The 18,153-nt window shown below is 48.5% G+C and overlaps 1 protein-coding gene across 2 annotated transcripts in view; it reads right to left on the reverse strand.

Moving 5' to 3' along the window:
* Positions 1-8,597: 8,597 nt before the first annotated feature.
* The window catches only part of MGLL (monoglyceride lipase), a 59,666-nt gene continuing 50,110 nt past the window's right edge, over positions 8,598-18,153 (reverse strand). For both annotated transcript variants that reach the window (XM_054280980.1, XM_054280979.1), the window contains exons 6-8: positions 17,297-17,386; positions 11,333-11,548; positions 8,598-9,991 (exon numbers count right to left, since the gene is read on the reverse strand). In XM_054280980.1, the coding sequence (XP_054136955.1) occupies positions 9,866-9,991; positions 11,333-11,548; positions 17,297-17,386 (432 nt within the window). In that variant the 3' untranslated portion in view covers positions 8,598-9,865. The remainder of the gene's footprint in view (positions 9,992-11,332; positions 11,549-17,296; positions 17,387-18,153) is intronic.

The raw sequence follows: 18,153 nt of genomic DNA on the forward strand, positions 1-18,153 counted from the left end.
CAGCGGTTGTGACAGCCCACGGGGCTTGCACAGAGCCACCAGAGAACAGGACGTGGCCTTTGCCTTCTGCTCGTACTGAGCGAGATGCAGGAGCAGGATTATCAAGGAATGTGCTAATGCTTTTCTCTGCAGATGCCTCAGCTGCTAAAGCAAATGGACACTGGCAGTGGGCAAAGCAGGAGGAAGGCAGAGGGGGAGCAGCAGTGCTGGGAAGCATTTTCCATATGGCTGTTCTTGAATAATTCCATTCCTGCGTCCTTAAGTGTGGAGCGAGTGAGGCTGCAGTTGTACGTGTGGGAGAAAAGGTCAGCCTGGCCTTTTGATCTGCCTCCCCAGCAGTGCAAGTCCACGTGGGCTTCCAGGCAAATGCCTCATCTGTCTGTGTGCACTTAGTGGTCACATCTGTGAGGCCTGTCAGATTGTCCAATTACTCGGGATCCTCTAACTCCCCCCCATCCCTTTTGGCAAAATAGGGCTATCCAAAAGCATGCATAAGCAGATGGTCAGCATGCAGGCAAGCTCTCTAATTAAGATGAGCCAGGACAAATCTTAGATTTGAATTCACTTTATTCTTGCTGCAAATAATTTTATCACAAAATAAAAACCTTCTGATTTTTCTTCTGTTGCCAGTGTCCTTTCTGTGTTTTGTTGCCTCTGTCCTTTTTATTTACTACTACCCACTTGCTGAATCAAGAAGATTGTAAAATTTACTAGAGCGAGGTTATATTTAAGAAGAAATGTGTAAGCACGTGTGCAGCAATAAAATAGTCTATTTCACTATATCTGCTCTGGCTGTGGTGTCTTTGTTACTGACTGACAACATCAGCATGGGTTTTGTTTTGAAAGGGCTCTGTGGGCTCCTTCATTTTCCCTTACCCAGGCCAAGGACTGGCTCTGCACTCTGTGGCTCCCAAGTAGTGTGTACAGTCCTGATAGAACAGGTGAGTAAAGCACTAACTCATTTTTACTGTCTCCTTTCTCCAAGGATTTTTCCCCTTCTTTAGCAGCACCATGGCACAGGCTTGGTCACTGCCATGGTTGTTGTCAGGGAGGTGATGTTTGTCTCAGAAAATTGCTGTGGACTGTTGCTAACAGGTAAGTTGTCTTTCCCTTTCTCTTGCCATCTCGTGCCCCTGTCATTGATGGCTGTCTGTTGTATGCAAGGATGGAGATTTTTCAGCCTTTGTGTTTTGTGTTTAACTATTCTGACTTGTTCAGCTCACTCCTGGTGTTGGAAGCCTGTGTTTTCTCCCAGACTGTGACTGCTGAAGTGTCTGGCAGTCCTTCCTCTCTGAGGACACAGGCACCTTGTTTTTTGTCTGCTTTCTTGTATGCCTGGGTGGCTACAATCTTTTGGGTGAAGGCAATAGCTGAGCTGTCTGTGCAGCCCCTGTTGACTTCAGAGCATGACTGGCATTCAGGGAATGAGCATCCCTCTTGTCCTTGTTGCTCTGTGTAGGAACATGAGATTTTCAGAGAGGAGATACTAATAACATCTAAATGACTAATGCTGTTGAAGGGAGGGCTTGGAAAAGTTCAAGGCTTAATCACGTTTTTGGGACTCAACAAACAGCGCACACAAGGAGCAGCATTGTGCTGTGAGAGTAAAGGATGAGCTTCTGCAAGAGGCTGGAGCTGCTCAAGTTGTACAGTCATGGTCAAAGTGGAGATGGCACTTCCCACACAGCAGTTTGCAGTCAGTGTGAGTTGACAGACTTGTCTGCTCAGGGTGACATTGTTCTCCTCCCTTGCTGTGGACAGCCTGGCAGAGCCATCACAGCTTTGGGAGCTGGAATGTGTCTGTGCCCAGCTCCCAGGGATGAGCCATCCTGGCTAGAGCTGGTGATGGCAAACCATGGCTTGGTGTGGTTCTCTGCTCATGGTGTGTTGAGAAGCAGGTTTTCGTTTTACCTTCTAAGCTAAAATAGATTTGACAGAACAAATTTATTGAGAGGCCACACCAGCGAACCATTTATTATAGTTGGGGCCTGTTTTGAATAGAGGTGCTGGCTCTGCTGGGACTGGTGCCTGCCTTGAGGAAGTGCTGAGGGAGAAGGACAGAAAACCCTTTTATAGGCTGCAAATGGTTTCAAGGGTTTGGAGGTGGGTTATTGGCAATAGCCAAGGCAAGGGCTGCAGAGGGGCAGTTAATTAGGCAGCCACATTTGAGTGCAGCTATGGACATGCAGATCCTTCAAGCTTACATGTGATCAGCATCTGGGGCAAAGGGGATGAGCACACACATGCCCTTTGCTTTTCCTGGTTGTGGTTAACTTTGTAAGCATGAAAGTGCAGGACAAGCTTTGAAGGGCATTTCAGCAGATTAAAGAAAACCTTGGAAGAGAGTCAGTACCATGCAAACAACTAGCTCCAGTCCCAAGGGTCTGGCTGCCAGTTCCCAAAATAAGCTCTGAAAATGAGTGTGAGAGCTTTCCTCTCCCTCCTCCTGTTACCAGCAGAGCAAGCTCAAGGGGAAAGAGCAGGATTAGAAAGTGGGATTTGCTGGCTCATGGCAGCAGCAGTCTGCCTGCTCTGTTTGCTGGTATGGCAGAAGGCAAGGCTGTTGCTTTGGCGTGTTGGGTTGAGAAAATGAGCTGAAGGAAGTGCTGTGGTGTGGCCAGATGCTTCTGTTCAAGGGCTCAGGGAAGATTTGGTCCAAAATAACTTGATGTAGCTTTCCCATGGAGGAAACCAAGCTGGCCTGTGTTGCACTGTGATATCATTAAAACTCCAGGAAGGAAAAATGCCTCCCTCTTTATTCTTTTATAACAACTTTGTGAGCCAGAGTCATCCCAGTACTCTTTGTACAAGGCTGTGACAGTGATGAACTGTGTGAGACAGGCTGTGCAGACCTGCTCTAAAGGGGAAGGAAAGCTGGTGCGTTAGTTACTGCTCCTTGGGATGTGCTTTAGGAGATGCAGGCTGATCTTTCATATCAAGGCTGAGTTGACATTGTATCTCTCCTGTGTGCTCAGAAGGTTTTATTTTAACACATTCTTGGCAGCAGCATAGCAGAACTACCAATATTTCTATTAATTTTCTTAAGCTTGCTTCCGTAACAGAGGCAGCAATCTGCTCTCCAGAGCTCCTTCCTTCCCCTTTCTCCATGGATCTAAAACTAAAAATTGTCCAGGAGTTTCAAAAGGAGTTTGCTGGTGGCAAGTTCAATCTCCTTCCTGTTTTGAAAAGCTCTTCTTGAGAAGCTGAAAATGCTTCAGGTGAGTTGTTTTCTGCTGTGCTGTTCTCTGTCCTGAGTGCCAGTCAGGCACAGCATCTCCAAAGCTGTTCAAGGTTCTGGCTCTGGCCATGCTGCTCCTGGGGTGGCTGCTCCTTCTCTTGCTGGGGGCAGGGAACATGGTATTTCTTGTTTCCTGGTTTTGTGACCTTTTCCAATCAGGCATGCAAATAAACATCAATCTTCCCAATCTGAAAGCACACAGGGGTCAGTGCTTCTTGCTCTGCTGAGCACAGTGCTCGTGGTGCTGCAGTGAGGGGGCACATCAGGCATTTACTGGGGATCCAGCACTCTCCAGTCACACCAGGGCCGCAGGGCTGGGTTTGGCACAGACCAGCCTCAGCATGGGGTGTGCATCAGCTCAGCATGGGAGGAGAGGACTTGGTGTTAAAAGTGCACGGGGTGAACCCTGGAAGCTTTGATGTGACAAAGACAAGGGCTGCCCTGTGCAGCCCACAGGGAGAATGCTCACTGCTGTCATTTCAGCATGAGGCTGACCCTGCAGTCCAGCCAGAGGGAAAAGCTGATTTTTTTACTTTTCTCTGTATGGGGAATGTGGGTTGTTTATTTGCTAAAAAAATATCTGCTCCAGGGTTCACTGTGTCAGCCTGCAGAGAGCTTTGCTGGTGTTGCCATCTATTTTTTTTTTAATGTAAATGAAGACAAGATGCTGACACAAAGGCTGCTGACTTTGGGAGGTCTGGGAAGCCCTGCTTTTCCTGGGGCTCTGTCTCATGCCAGAGTTTACTGTGCTCTGGCAAGGGTTTGCTTGCCTTTGGTCATGAACCTTCCTGAGGTACCATTTGTCCTTTGCCCCTGAGCTGCCATTCCTTCCCCTGTGCCATTCTTGTCTCTGTGTTTTCTTAGAAGACAAGTGTTTTCCATGCTTGACATCTTGCCCTCCCACCAGCTCCCCCCCAGGCCAAGTAGCTTTCTTTGCCAGGTTCCCTTTGGATAGCACATATCATGCAATCTATCCAAGCTCTTAATTGATCTCTTAGGAATTGCTTTTCATCTAAATTCCTGGAATGTTTCCATCCACTGAAGAGTTTCCTCCAGAGAGAAGGGAAATGAATCCTGTGCCACTCCCCTGCAGGAGTGGTGGCCATGGGAAGGCTCTTGTTTGGCTTGTGCCTGTTGGGAGATAGATGTGGGTTCTGCAGTGTTTGCTCAGTTGTGGCTAAATCAGGCAGCAGTTTGGAGAGCAGCAGGGAGGTGAGGGGCAGCTCCACATCAGCAGCTTCCCCCTCAGAAGGAGAAAGAGCATCCCAGATGGATAAGCTGGGAGAGCATGACCCTGTTTCTGTGTGCAAAGGAGTGTAGCAGGTGCCAGGCTGCAGTGTGTGTGGCACCCCTGGTCTCTGGTGGTGTGCTGGCACCTGCACAGCCCTTCAGCTCCATCTCCCTTTTCCTGTGCTGGAATTCTGCCTGAAGCCAGGCAGGGTGGAGAGGTCCCTGCTTACCCCCAGCATCAGCTCTGCAGTGGGTGCAGCCCCATTGCTCCTTCCTGTGATGCTTCACCAGCTGCAAATGGAGGTGAAGCACTGTGGGTTGTGTGCTGAGCAGATCAGATTGTAAATTCTTCACCATTCCCTGAAGCTGCAGCCTTTGCCTGCTCAGTGCCTGAGCCTGGCCTGGGTGGTGCCAGAGGCATGGTCCCTGCTGCTCTGTGACTGAGTATGGCACCTCTTGTCTTATGTGCCAGGGGTGATGCAGGCTCTGTCCTTGCTGGAAAGGACTCCCAAGGAGCTCTCCCCACACCCTGACCCTGCTCTGGCTCCTGCTTTACCATTCCCTGGCTGATCCCCAGCTGGGAGCTACCCCCAGAGCCAGCCTTGGATAACACCAGGCTGAGGGAGGAGGAAAAGGCAAAAGCTTCAGGGTTCCTACAGGATCACAGTAGAAGCACAGGCTAAAAACAGGAAGGCCACCTATGGCTGTGACAGCTCAGCAGCCGTCAGCTGGTGACACTGGGAGAAGTGCACACTACCAAAAGGGCTCCTTTGTGCTGCTGCTCCCAGCCTTGTGCAGGACTGTCCCCTCCCTCCTGTGCTCAGTGCCTGTCCCAGCGCCATGGTGAGCACCCTCCAGTGACCCTCAAAACTGTGCTGAGCTTAACAAACCACCAAAACATCAGAAGAAAGAGCTGTGCACTTGCCTGAACTGAAGCAAATGTTGTTACTAATGATGTTCCTTACTAGCATGGTGTGCTTGGTGAAAAGCCCCAGCTCTGTTGTCTGTGTTGATGGGCATCAAAGCCCTTGGCCAGAGCTGGTGTGTGATCAGACACAGAGCCTGCACAGGACTGCAGAAGGCAAATACTCTTCTCTCGATTTAGGGACTGGAGGCTTAAGGAAGATGAAATGAGTTGATGAAGGCTGCAGGTTGGGTCTGGTGCTGCTGATGGCTCTGCCCCGAGGGCTGGCATGGGAGCAGCCTGTCCTGTCTGTGCCCTGCTGCAGCAGCTGTCACAGAGTTTGGAGTGTGAGTGGCTGGGGAGCCTTACAAAGTGAATTGTCCTGAAATGTGAATAGAGGGGAGAGCAGGAGGGGACCTTGAGGCTGCTCTTTGGCCCAGCCCCACTCTCTGGGCAGGTGGGCACTGACAGCACCAACCCTGGCTCTGCATGGACCAGGAGCTCTTACAGCCTCTGGGCACTGCCTGGGAGCTGAGAGCATCAGAGCCAGCCCCAGCCTGATCTGCAGCCACAGCTGGGGTCAAAATGTAGGATTTAATCAGCAGTTACTCCTGGCCACAGTGCAGATGCTTCCTGTTGGAATTGGGTTTAGTTCAGGACCAACATCATATTTGTAATGGGTTTCTAAAAGCATGGGAGCCAGCTGCTGAAGCAGGCTGAATTTGCCTGGTACCGCCTGTCCTCCAACAGCTCCACACTGCTGTTTGATCTGGGCTGTGAGAAGCACTTTGGTGTGGTCACCAATGACACCCTCAGACACACTCTGTTCAGAAAACATAACTTTATTATTAGTTGCAATATACATTGTATTCCTTTAAGAATCCTAAACTTGTATATGGTTTTTCCACTGAAAATACATGTGTATGTATATATGTTTTTTATATATGTATATATATATATATATAATGTATTTTATTGAACTGGAACACAACAGAACAAGAGAGACAACCTCAGGAATTACTTGTAAAAGGAAACGTGATCCCAAGGGGTTTGTGCTGGCAGTGTGCTAAGGTGAGTGGTATAAAAAGGACAGGCTAAATAGAAAACAGGGTGGGTTAGGCAGTGGGAAATGGCCTCTCAGTGCTACAGGTGGTGAGATATACAGTAGTTACACGTTGCTATTGCTCAGTCACGGGTGCCACCTGTTCTCCAAGGCAGAGCAGACTCTGGTGCAGCTCTGCACAGCAACATTCGTAAGGCTGGCTGTGCTCCCTGCCAGTGGTACCTGCCAGCTGGAAACAGAGTGTAATTACATTTCCCTCAGCAGCTGCTCTGCTCATTGCTAATCTGGTCAGCCAAGGAAGAATTCCTCCGGGGCTTGGTGAAACCTAACTAGGTCAGTATAAAGGAGCTTACAGGCAGGGAAGGGGATCAGGAACAGCAGAGAGAGCTGGAATGTGCAGATTGCTGTCTCACCTGGCCCAGGCTGGTTTGTTCCTGGCTCCTTCCCTCTGCACTCGTTTCCCCACCTGCCAAGGGGCTGTGGCCCCTCTGCTCAGCAGCCAGCCCGGGGTCTGTGGGGTCAGCACAGGCAGTGTCAGCTTCTTTTGGATAGGTTTCCCTGTGTTAATTGCTCAGAAGGTAACTCTTCAGAAAACTGGCTGAGGGTGGCAATACCTGCTGCTGTGCCATGGCTTTTGGGGTCATTTGGCTTTTTTGTTGTTGTTGTTGTTGCTGCTCTTTGTAGGTTTTGTGTGTAAACCTTTTTTTCAAACAGCCTCCCCAGGCTGTGTGCCACTGCTGAGTTGAGCTATAGACTGAAAGACAAGTCTTCCCCAGATCAATGTAATTGGTTTCCCTTTATTTCTGTTCAGCTGCAGATGTTTCTTGGGTGAAAGGACACGTTTTAGCAAAGGCACTGACAATGAACGTTCCTCTGCCTGAAGCCAGGTTGGAGGGAGCAGAGGGGCTCTGACCCTTCTGCTGAAGGGTCACTTCCCTCTCCCCTCCTGCAAAGTGCTTGTCACTTTGGAAGGGATGTAAAAATTGTGGGCATTGATTTACTCCTCCTGACTTCCTCAAGAAAAGTGCTTTCAAAAATCCTATCCTTAAATCATCATCTTGCTACTACCCCCGCAACGTCTGTCACCTCTGGATCACACCCACTTGTTTCCCCTTCCCCCTGAAGGAGCAGGTGAGATTTATCACTGCTGGAGTGTTTCTCTTCTTGCAGTCTTTCTCTAGCAGCATCTGGCCAGGAGGGAGCTTGCTCAGGCAGCAGAAGTTGCCTCAAGCCAGGCTGCTGGAAGATGGAAAGTAGTTGCCCTGCTCATTGCTCCTTCCCAGAGTAAGTGTCACCAGAGGTTTCGCAGGGGCTGCTGAGAACAGCCGATTGCACTGGAATAATATTTCAATTAAAAGCTAACCTTGCTGGGAGAACTACAGCTCTTTCCTCTCTTTAGAGGCAAGAAAATACAAATGCCAAAGTGCCTGGATCAACCTGTATAAAAGAGCTTCCCTGACTTGGGCCCCTTAGGGCAACTACAAGGATACAATCTGCATCCGCACGTCTTTCATCCATCCGTGCTGCTGGGACTGAATGGGACTGAGCCCTGATTCTGACTGTTATTGCACAGAGGTCCTTTCCTGAACCTTGCTAGAACTGCTTCCCAAGGGAGAAGAGGTGGGTGCCCCCCTGCCTGTCAAAGGAGGGATCCAGCCCTGGGACAGCAGCTCAAGGCACAGTGCTTGGTGCTTCTTGCTGCTGCCAGGGAAGGCAGTAAGGGCTGGTGTGTCCCTGGGGGAGATGCCCCACTCTCTCATAGTGCAACATTTGCATTCTCTTCTGCAAAAGCAGAGGGAGAGGTGCAGGTTAAGCCCCTTCCCTGTGGATAATGCCAAGAAGTATATTCATGCCGAGGCCATCACGCTGGATAAATCAGCCTGCACAGCCACTCTGCCATCACTGTGCAGCTTTCACTGTGCCAGGACAATGGCTCTGCTCTCATCCAGGGTCTAAACTCTCTCCTCTCACCCTGCTGCTAGCAGAGACTCAGGCACCTCAAGAATTTGCCTTACCTGTCCACAGGCTCCTCCAGAGCAGCTCGTTCTGTGTTCAGCAGGGTCTGTGGATGCCCAGCACACAAGGTACAGGTGGGATGGATGGATGGATGGATGGATGGATGGATGGATGGATGGATGGATGGATGATGATCACAGTCCTCACTCTGCCTTCAGTCCCCACATGTCCTGAAGGGCTGAGCTCAGTGATCCACCCCAGTGCTGACTGGGAGGAGGCTGGGATGGCCTTGGACAGGATCTCTGCTCATGCTGTGGGGGCTCCTGCTAAACCAGTGGACCATGAGGACACCCACTGCTACTCCCCAGCCACCAGATGCTCTGCACTTCTCTCTAGCATTATTTTCAGGACATTTTCCAACTGATGAAGGAAAACAACAGATTATGACTGTAAAGTTATGGTGAAAGGACCGGATCCTGGTAGGACAACATTGTTCCTTGCCAAGAGAAGGAATGATTAACTCCTCCTTTGCTCTCCTCCCATTTCTTTCCCAGCTTCCAGCCAACTCTATATCATATATTATATTACTATATTCTCTTATAACTTTGACTTTGCTTTTTCATTTTCAGTAGCACAAGTGATTAATTCCAAAAGGAAAAAAGAAAGGAGAGTTAAAAAAAAAAAAAAAAGAAGAGAGAAGGAAAAAACCCCTGACCCTAGGGATATTTACAGAATAGTTAATCTTGCAGAGGAGATGGGGTTTGACATGGGGAAAAGCAGGGGAATTGAATGTGCTAAGTGGGTTTGATTCCACATTCCTGCTCTTCCCTCTGGGATCCTGCCTGGATGATGGAAATCAAAGCACTGTTCAACGTGCTTTCCCCAAGTGCAAACTCGCAGAGGATGTGCAGGGTGGTGGGGGAGGCATTTCTGTCCCCTGGCCTGGTCTGATTAAAAAGGTAGTATCCAAAGGGGTCTGATCTTGAAAATCAGCCTTTCAGCTTCAGGGAGCTGTCAGCTCCATCTTCAGCCTCTCCTCGTCACCCAGCACCTTTGTTAGTGCTCTCCTCTCAAGGACCAGGGTTTTTAAGGTGCTGGATGGTGGGGACAAGGGACGCACCTGGCATCAAAACCATGAAGTGGAAGATACTGATTTCTTTTACATACCAATAATTATTGCAGTATAAACACACCCCAGTCACCGCAGCGAAAGCAGAGAAGGGGAAGCTGTGGAGAAAGTTTGGTGGGCGGGGGGCACGCCACAGCTATCAACTCTTCTCCAGATTAGGGCAGTGGCCATTTACATCAGCAAATAATGCCCCACCCTGTGCCTCTCCCCCCCACCCTCCCTTAAGCTGTGTGTGATAAAATATTCCAAGAATCCCTCCATGTTAGATCTTTTCCCAAGAGATTTCTAGTAAGAAAAACATCTATTCCTAGAAAACCCCAGTAAGAGCTGCAAATGCTATTGCTCTTAGGTATGGCTGGTTTCCCCAGCTGCTGAGACCTTCTGGCCAATCCATGTCAGTATTTCTGTGAAGACAGAGGTAGAGACCTCAGGCAGCTCTTTGTGGAGGGCATGATAGGCTTCCTCATACACCTGCAACCAGGGAGAAGTACAGATCAGCACAGAAAAAAATAAATCTGCATGAACAAAACAGCCTTCAGTCCCCTCTCATCAACACCCACAGGTCCAACACCTCCTGCCCACAACTTGTCAGGTTTTTTCCAAGATGCAGCAGGTTATGAAATCAAGGAGATGCCACTGGTGGTGCTGGCCCTCAACAAGCAGGAAGGTGTTGACATTGCTGCCTGCCTGACATCTGTGGGTACCAGAGCACCCTGCTGCCCTTTAGGAACATAATGCATGTCCCAGCCCCATTCCACTAGGGAGGAGGAAATACTTATCATGCCCTTGGAATGTAAAGGACAATGGGGGATGTTCCCATCATGCCTTGTGCAATTTTACTCCTTTTATGCTCAGACTATCCAGTTATTTTTCCGATGACAAAAGCTTTCCCTTGGTCTCCCTCCCTTTTCTTTCAGGTTTATTCATGTGCTAACAATTGGTTAATCAGCTGTGGTTCTCTTGAAATGAGCAGATGTGAAGTGGCTTTTGTTGTCCAGCATTTTGGAAAGACCTTCCTGCACCTTTACATGCTGGGACATGAGGTAAGGCTGGTGCTCACACAGTTGGCATTGTTCAGAAGAGCTTTTTGGGTCAATGCTTTACCTGCTCAGACACTTGCTCTACTTCCACACCAAGAGGGAAGGCTAGGGCCAGGTTTTTAGATAGTTGGGTGGTTGGGGTGAATGTGTAGGGTAGCAGCCCTAGAAGGTTAATGAGTAGGAGGAAGATTATGAGGGATGTTAAAATTAGGGCTCATTTGTGTCCTTTTTTGTCCAGGGGCATTATTAGCTGTTTTGTAACTAGATTAATAAATCATAATTGGAGGGTTGAGAGTCGGTTAGCGATTCATCGATTGTCTAGGGATGGTAGTAGGAGAGCTGGGAATGTTATTGAGATGATGATTAGTGGGATTCCTAGGAAGGATGGGCTGAAAATTGGTCAAAGATGCTTAAGTTCATGGTCAGGTTCAGGGGGTAGTGCTTGGAGTGATGGGTGGCTTGCTAGAGGGGGGATTTATTGATACGAATGACAGAAGTTTGGGTTGGATAATTAAATGCTTCATGTCCAAGACACCCTTTAGTCATGCAGCCACCATCCCCTGCCCCCAGGCAGGCTGTAGCTGGTGAAAGGCCACCACACTGAGCCCAGGGAGGGCTGAGCTTGGGCTGGTGAAAGGGGCTGTCCCCTGCCCAGCCTCCCCCATGCACCAGCTCTGTTTGCCTCCATCTCTCTGGAGGCCAGCAGCTCCCACCCCTCACAGCCACTCACGCTCACTCCATAATCTCCTAGAAACCAAGAAAGCAGGATGACCTTGAGTGTTTTGTCCTGGCTCTGCACGGTGTCCATGAGCAGGTAGGAGCCCCTGATGTCGCAGAGCTTGTCGGAGGAGCCGTGTAGCACCAGGATGGGCAGGGTCAGCTTGGGCAGCGCGCGCTCGATTCTGGCGATGGCGTTCATCAGCTGGATGACAAAGGACACCTTCATGCCGCCGTGGTACACCAAGGGATCAGATGTGTACGACTCCATCTGGCAGGGAGAAAGAGGTGGTTTGAGATTAGCAGTATTTCATGCATAAGAGAAAAAGCAGGTCAGGCTGGCAGTGATGAGTCTTGCCTTGGCTTGCACGGTCATTCCCCACTCTCTCAGGACATCCGGCCATCAGAGTCAGGGGTGAGGTACTGTGGTTTACCAGCATCACTCACACAACCTGACATGCTCTTTGCTGCATGTTTCCTTCTTACATACAGAAAATATTCAAGCCAGAGCTCTTTGACAGGAGCTCCTGCAGGGAAACAACCAGTGTTGGACAAAGACCATTCCCACAGGGAATGCCTGCCTGCATTCTTCTCCTCTGCTGTGCCCTTCTGTCATTCCAATGTGATATCTCTTCTACAGAGATATCTCTTCCTCAAAGTGTTTTATTTGAAAGCTAATGTTCTCCAGGCCAATTGAGTCTGCTGAGGGCTCAAATGTTCTATTTCCCTGTCTGGGGGTGGTGGCCACGACCTACACCTCCAGACAGCTGACAGAAGTGACTGCAAAGCCAAGGGCTCATCTCTGGCTGCAAAGCGTGACAGACAAGGCAGCAAATGATGGCATTAGGTGGTAGGCAAAAAAAAAGTAGTCAACAACTTGCTCAGCCAGATTGTGAGGGGATAAAAATGCTCAAGAGCTGGTACAGAAAGTTGCTAGGATGGAGTAGTTACTGCAGCAGGCAAATCTACAGTAAATATTTGTATACTGTATGTGGAGACGGCCCACACAGACCCCACTATTGCAATATTTTCCAGAATGCTTTGATTATGGGCTGGTCTCTGGCACAGCCTCCACTTTCTCCCAACCCTGGCAGATGTTTATAGAAATTATGGTTATTTATAGGTTAGCTGAAAACAGTCTCCTCCTCTCCTCACAGGCACTGGGGTCTGTTCAAATTCTACCTTGAAGGCTTTAACTTGAGGTGCTTTTGCTTCTGCCTGTGCCTGCCCTGAGGGGACCATGGGTGGGAGGTGACCCAAGAGGCCACCCAAGGACACTTAGCCATTTGTAGGGGCTAAGGTAGGGGTAGCACAGGCAGGCACTGTAGGACGGAAAGGTTTTGGGGTGGATTCTGTCTTCAGTTCCCCGTGAGATGAGATTCTCAGGGTGGCAGAACATGGTGGGGCTTTCCCACCTGGATGCATTCACTTGCCAGAGGGTTTGAAGCCAGTTTCTCCTGTTGTCCTCTCAAATGTGCTAGAGCACAAAACACTGGAAATGGAGGTGGCAGTGGCACCCTGATACTCACAAGTCTTTCCCCATAATTTTCTTCCTTCCAGTCCCCACAATCTCCCACTGCTTGAAGCCATGGCTCCTATCCCTACATGCAGCAAGAGAAAGATGTGGGGGGAAATTTGGGACTGTTAGTGGCTGACACCACTCAGAGCCAGCCCAGAGTACTGAGGATGGTCCAGGGAGGGTCAGCTGTACAGCCACTCCGCTTTGTGTTGGACTGAAAAAATTCAAGTCAGAGAACTCACTTAGGGATCCTTGGAAGTGGTGGATGTTTCTAGGATTTGATTAAGGCTATTGTTGTATTTTGGTCTCTGCAAGATTATGTCTGCTCTGAAGTGAGGGGTAATTTTTGGCAGGGAGACAAAGATAATCATCACAGCTCATCATATTAGGATATTACACACAGCATCTCCCTTTCAAAGAAGTATGTGCTTGCTGAAGGTCTGGAAAACTGCTTGTAAGAGGCAACTGCAAAGATGAGACTGTGGTTAAGACATTGGGACATGGTAAGCATCCTCTGCTGCTGCTAATGGCCCTGGGAAGCAGAGACTGAACAGCTCACAGCCCTTTTGGCTCTGCATGGACCATTCTGCTTGCTGGTGCAGAAATCTCCATCTGCATCTTACATCCCCTGCACTGTTCAGCTGCACCTTCCCTGCTCTCCAAAGTCTTTCAAACAGGGCAAGAAGCTGCCTGTGTTTGGAAGAAATTGTTCCCTTGTGAATGTGCTCATGGAAGAAGTTCAGCTTTGACCTTCAGAACACCAAGGGCCTGGTGGGGTGCAGCTCACTCTCCTGTTGGCAGCTGGGTCCACCCTGGTATGCTCAGCCAAACATGGGGACCCTCATCAGCTTTTTGAGCAAAAAAAGTGTGAATTGGCTATTTAGCAACTGGCTTCAGCCTAATCTGGACCTATGTCACAGTGCTGTGCTAAAGCAACAGAGTTTTGAAATGGTTTTAATATTTTTTAGTTTGGTGGGTTTGTTTGGTTGAGTTTTTTAATTGAGTGTAATAAATAAGAGATTTTGCAGCAGGGATTCAGGAGGGATAGGTGGATGGACTGACAGAAGGTCCCTTCCCATGGAGTAAAAGAGTGTTGATGAATTCACGTGAGCTGACCTCATCCCCAGCCCCATAAATGCTACAAGAATGACCTGAAGGGTTTCTTCTTTCTCTTGTTGTCTGAAAGAATGGGGATTTTTTAGCTACTGAGCAGCCAACAAATATTTTTGTGTAGTGGATGGCAGGAGAAAAAAAAAAAAGACCAAATCCAGTCCCAGCCCAAAATGATCAGGAGTGCAGGGGCAGTATCCTGTTCATAGTCAGTGAACAGGAGTCCCTGTCAGAGTTAATGCTCAGTGATGGGGTGAGTGCCAAGCAGCAGCTCTCTGGGGAAGGAGGGAAGAAGGGAATGGGCTTCATGTTTGGCAGGCTACAATCTGCAAACCCTGCAAGCCCAGAACTGTTGTTGCTGCACCAAGCTCTGAGATAGGGGCAAGAACAGAAGGTGATCCCAGGAGAGCCTGTGACTGCTCCAGACACTGCCAGGCAAAGGCTCTCCAGGGTCCCTCACAACAGCTGCTTTCATCCTTATGTAATTCCAATACAGAAGCAACCATCAGGTTGCTGCATTGCATTGACCTGTTTAGAGGTCTGCATCTCCTCTTGCAGCCCCATCCCATGTGGGCTTGGCAGGAACAAGGCTTGAATCAGGGGGACCATTCCACTAAATCAACAGCAGCTAACAAAGATTACAGGGGTAAAGAGGCTCCTGTCACTGTGATGTCATTCCTCTTTGGAATAACAGGACTGGTTTTTAAGGTTGCTTCTTGCTCTCTTTTTTCTCTCTTGTGTTTGGTACAGCAAACATCAAACAAACATCTCTGCATCATTCCATATTTCAGTCCCCATAGCCTGAAGACGGCTTTCTGGGAACACAAACTCATTAGGAAATTCTTGGATGTTGTCCCAAAAATATTTCTAGTGAATAGAAAGCTGGTCTGGCAGGAGAGTATGTGTAAGATATAAATAATGGATGTTTCCAGCACATTGTGTGCCTTAAATCTGAGTGTCTTGAATCCAAAAGGAGGGTGGGGTGTGCTTAGGGGCAGGCAGAGGACCAAAATGCTGTCTTGTCTTCAGTAAGTGCCTGGGCCCTGGTGTCTGAAGGGGGTCAGGAAAGTGCTTTACATCACTACCCCCAGCTGCTATGTCAGCTGTGTGCTCAGGTGCAGGTGAGAAGGCAGCACAGCACGCAGGGAGTCTCATTTGGAAAACATCTCCATTATGGGCAGGCTCTGATGAAGCAGAGCTACACCTTTATCCACTGCAAAAGGCTCTCCCTTGCTCCATGGAGAGGGAGAAGGCAGAGCAAAACAACGCTCCAAGGAACCTTTAGAGACTTGAAGCATCACAGAACAGACCAAGCAGCAGCAAATACGTGGTTAGAAAGACAACACAATTGCAATTATGATAAACTATGTCCAGTGGTTGCTGTGGTGACTCCTACCATCACCACAACACGGAAGTGCTCAGTCAATGCTGTGTGCCAATTTCAGGAGCTCTCTGACACTTCCCTGAATGCATTATTATTATTCAGGATGTCCCTACATCATCACTTTTCTCCTACAAAGCTATCGAGTGCAGCAGTTGCATCTTCCAGCTCTTGGAGGTGTATTTAAAATATCTTTAAATGTTTTAAATTGAAAACATCCTTTAAATGCAGCTGCAGCAGAGTTCAGGAGTCACATAACAAATCAGAGCAGAGGCAGGTAAAGACCCACAAGTCACAGACATGCTCACTCTTCAGGTAGGGAATAAAGCTCTCCAATCCCTCTCCCCTCCAAAGCACTGATTGCTTTTATCCTCTAAATACAAATGTAGATGTGAAAACTTTGCTCTGTGCCATTTTAGAGAATAGATTGTCTAGTTTAAACCTTTTCTCTGAATTATATGCAACGAGTTATGGCAGCTGAATGCAATTAGGAACAGGTTTCTACAGCTAGATTGGAGTTCAGCCTCCTTCCCAGGCATAGATTTTGTGCAGCCTCATCTGGTGCTTTGGAGCATATGTCACACGGTGCATCAACGGATGCACATGATCTCACTCCACACTGGTCCTGTCTTCTTTTCCTCAGCTTCTTGGATCTTTCCACCTCCAACACAGTGAAATCTTATGCTCTATTCAAGGATAAGTGAACTGAAAGTCATTGGAACAAAAACCCCTCTGGCAGTGCCAAGAAACAACCCTGAGCCTTGAAGCTATTCTGGGAAACTCTTTGCTTTCCAGTTTTCTGAATAGGTGAGCCAAAGATGTGGGAGGTGCTGAGGCCAAATGCACTCACACAGGTGCTGGCACTGTCTTTGCCCCTGATCCTTTCAGCTTCAATTCTAATGCTGGTCAAGCTGCCCTCCCAGAGAAAGGCAATTTATTAATTCCTAGTTAAAGTATGAACCATTGCATGAACAGCAGGGAAAATTACAGCATCTGCCAGTGAGATGTGAGCATGGGAGCACAGGAACAAGTCACCACTTTGCACCAGCAAAGTTCTTGAGACACCCTTGAGTGCCATTTTCTATAATTCAAGAAAAAATGGTGCTTTCTGAAATGCACTAAGTTCTGTGTCTACCCTAAGCACCTTCATTCACTTTTAATAATGACATGGTTTGTGATTATCTCCTTTCTCTCCTCCCACAGTGGTGAGAAGGAAAAACCCTCATTTGGTGGTGTTGCAGCAGTTGCAGCTACACCTGTTTGTGCAGGGATGGCACGGACAGGCTGACACGGTTATCACCAGCAGTGGGTGGGAGTGAGACAGTCCCAGGCTGTTGTGGCACCATAAAAACTCAAGCCCGGGACAGTTCCATGCACATTCACAGTGGTGAGGCTGGAGCTGTGTTGTTACAACAGCTGCTTCAGTTCCCTAAAGTATTATTCTTGGGTGCAGCATGGAGATATAATTTGTTTGGAAAGGCTGTAGCAGAGTCAGTGTGATCCAGGAGACCTTGGAACAAGTTCTTTGGTTCACACATGTTCTTGTCCTCTGCTTGAATGCATCTGGCATGATGTGATCCTGGTTTGGAAGCAGGAAAACCAATCCCCAGGACTGCAGGGTTTTGCATGATTTCACTGCAAGGACCAGGGGTGGAAAAGTTGACTTTAGCAGTGTGGTTGCTACCTGAGCTGGGTTTTGCTGCTGTGGTGGTGCAGCAGAGACAAAGATGTGGCTCCCACGTGCTTCCCCCTGCAGCTGTAGCTCTCTGCCATGTCTGGTACCCAGAGCAGCTGTGGGTGCAAGGCAGGGGGGAGCAGCTGGTTCCCCACAGCCTTCTGTGAGCAGCCAGTTCCGCTGGCTTCAGGGATATGTCACCTTTCTGCACCAGCACAGGTTCTGCCCTCCTGATTTAGCAAAACACTATTGGGTTTTTCTGAAAGAAAAATGGCAGGACCTAGACAAGATATATCAACTGTGCAGTGAGTTAAAATGGCATTAAGGTTCTCACCTCTTTCTTGTTCCGGGAAATTGCACTTGGATCTATGGACCCCAGTGAGAGGTTTGGGAGCACAAAGTTGAGCACTTTTGCTGCAAAAACCTGTGGGAGAGAAAAGGAAGCAGTCAAAGAGCCAGTTAGAGGAAGAGAGGGAACATAGAATCCCAAATCCTGAGATGATGAAAATCAGCACAGGAGTTAAACAGTTGAGAATTGTCAACTAACTCTGGAGAAAGATCTGTCCTATATTTAAACCATTTCTCTTAACGAGGAAAGTGTTTCAACTGCTCCTGGGAGCAGGGAGTGGGTGTGCTAGACTGAAATGCTGTCAGCTGTCCATCCACATGCAGCAGCACAACTTCATTGTGCTGGGGCTTTTCCTCATTCTTCAGTTAATTTCTGAAAGGCCTCAGCTAAGTACTTTAATAGGAAAAGGCTGTTTGCAGCTCTTAGAGGGCTGGGTTTTGGTGTTTTCCTGCCCTTTCCTTGCTGCCACAGCTCTGCTCTCAGGCTGCAGTGCATAAGTGATGCTGGGTGCCATTTGCAGCAGTTGCCTAGGCTGCACTCATTTTGATAAGCATATTCTCCAGGGAACCTGTAAATAAACAACAGCCAAGTGTGCATGCATTGGCTAAGGGAATCCATTGCTCACACGTCTCCTGGGAACCACACACAAAAGCACTGAGCAGCCTGGGCTGGAAACTGCTGCTAGAAGAAAGGGTAACATCTTTTATTTCAATAGCACTACAAGCACATTGATATCAGAGTTCTCTGATCTTTGATAGCTGCCTTTAATTAAGTGATCACTGCTTAAGTGAGAAAATATACAGTGAGTGTTCATTGGTCTGGTTTGTGGAGCTGTGGTGTTC

This window comes from Melozone crissalis, unplaced genomic scaffold (genome assembly GCF_028551555.1).
Source record: "Melozone crissalis strain CALT ecotype California unplaced genomic scaffold, PUWL_Pcris_2 ptg000029l_1, whole genome shotgun sequence".
Lineage (NCBI taxonomy): Eukaryota > Metazoa > Chordata > Aves > Passeriformes > Passerellidae > Melozone > Melozone crissalis.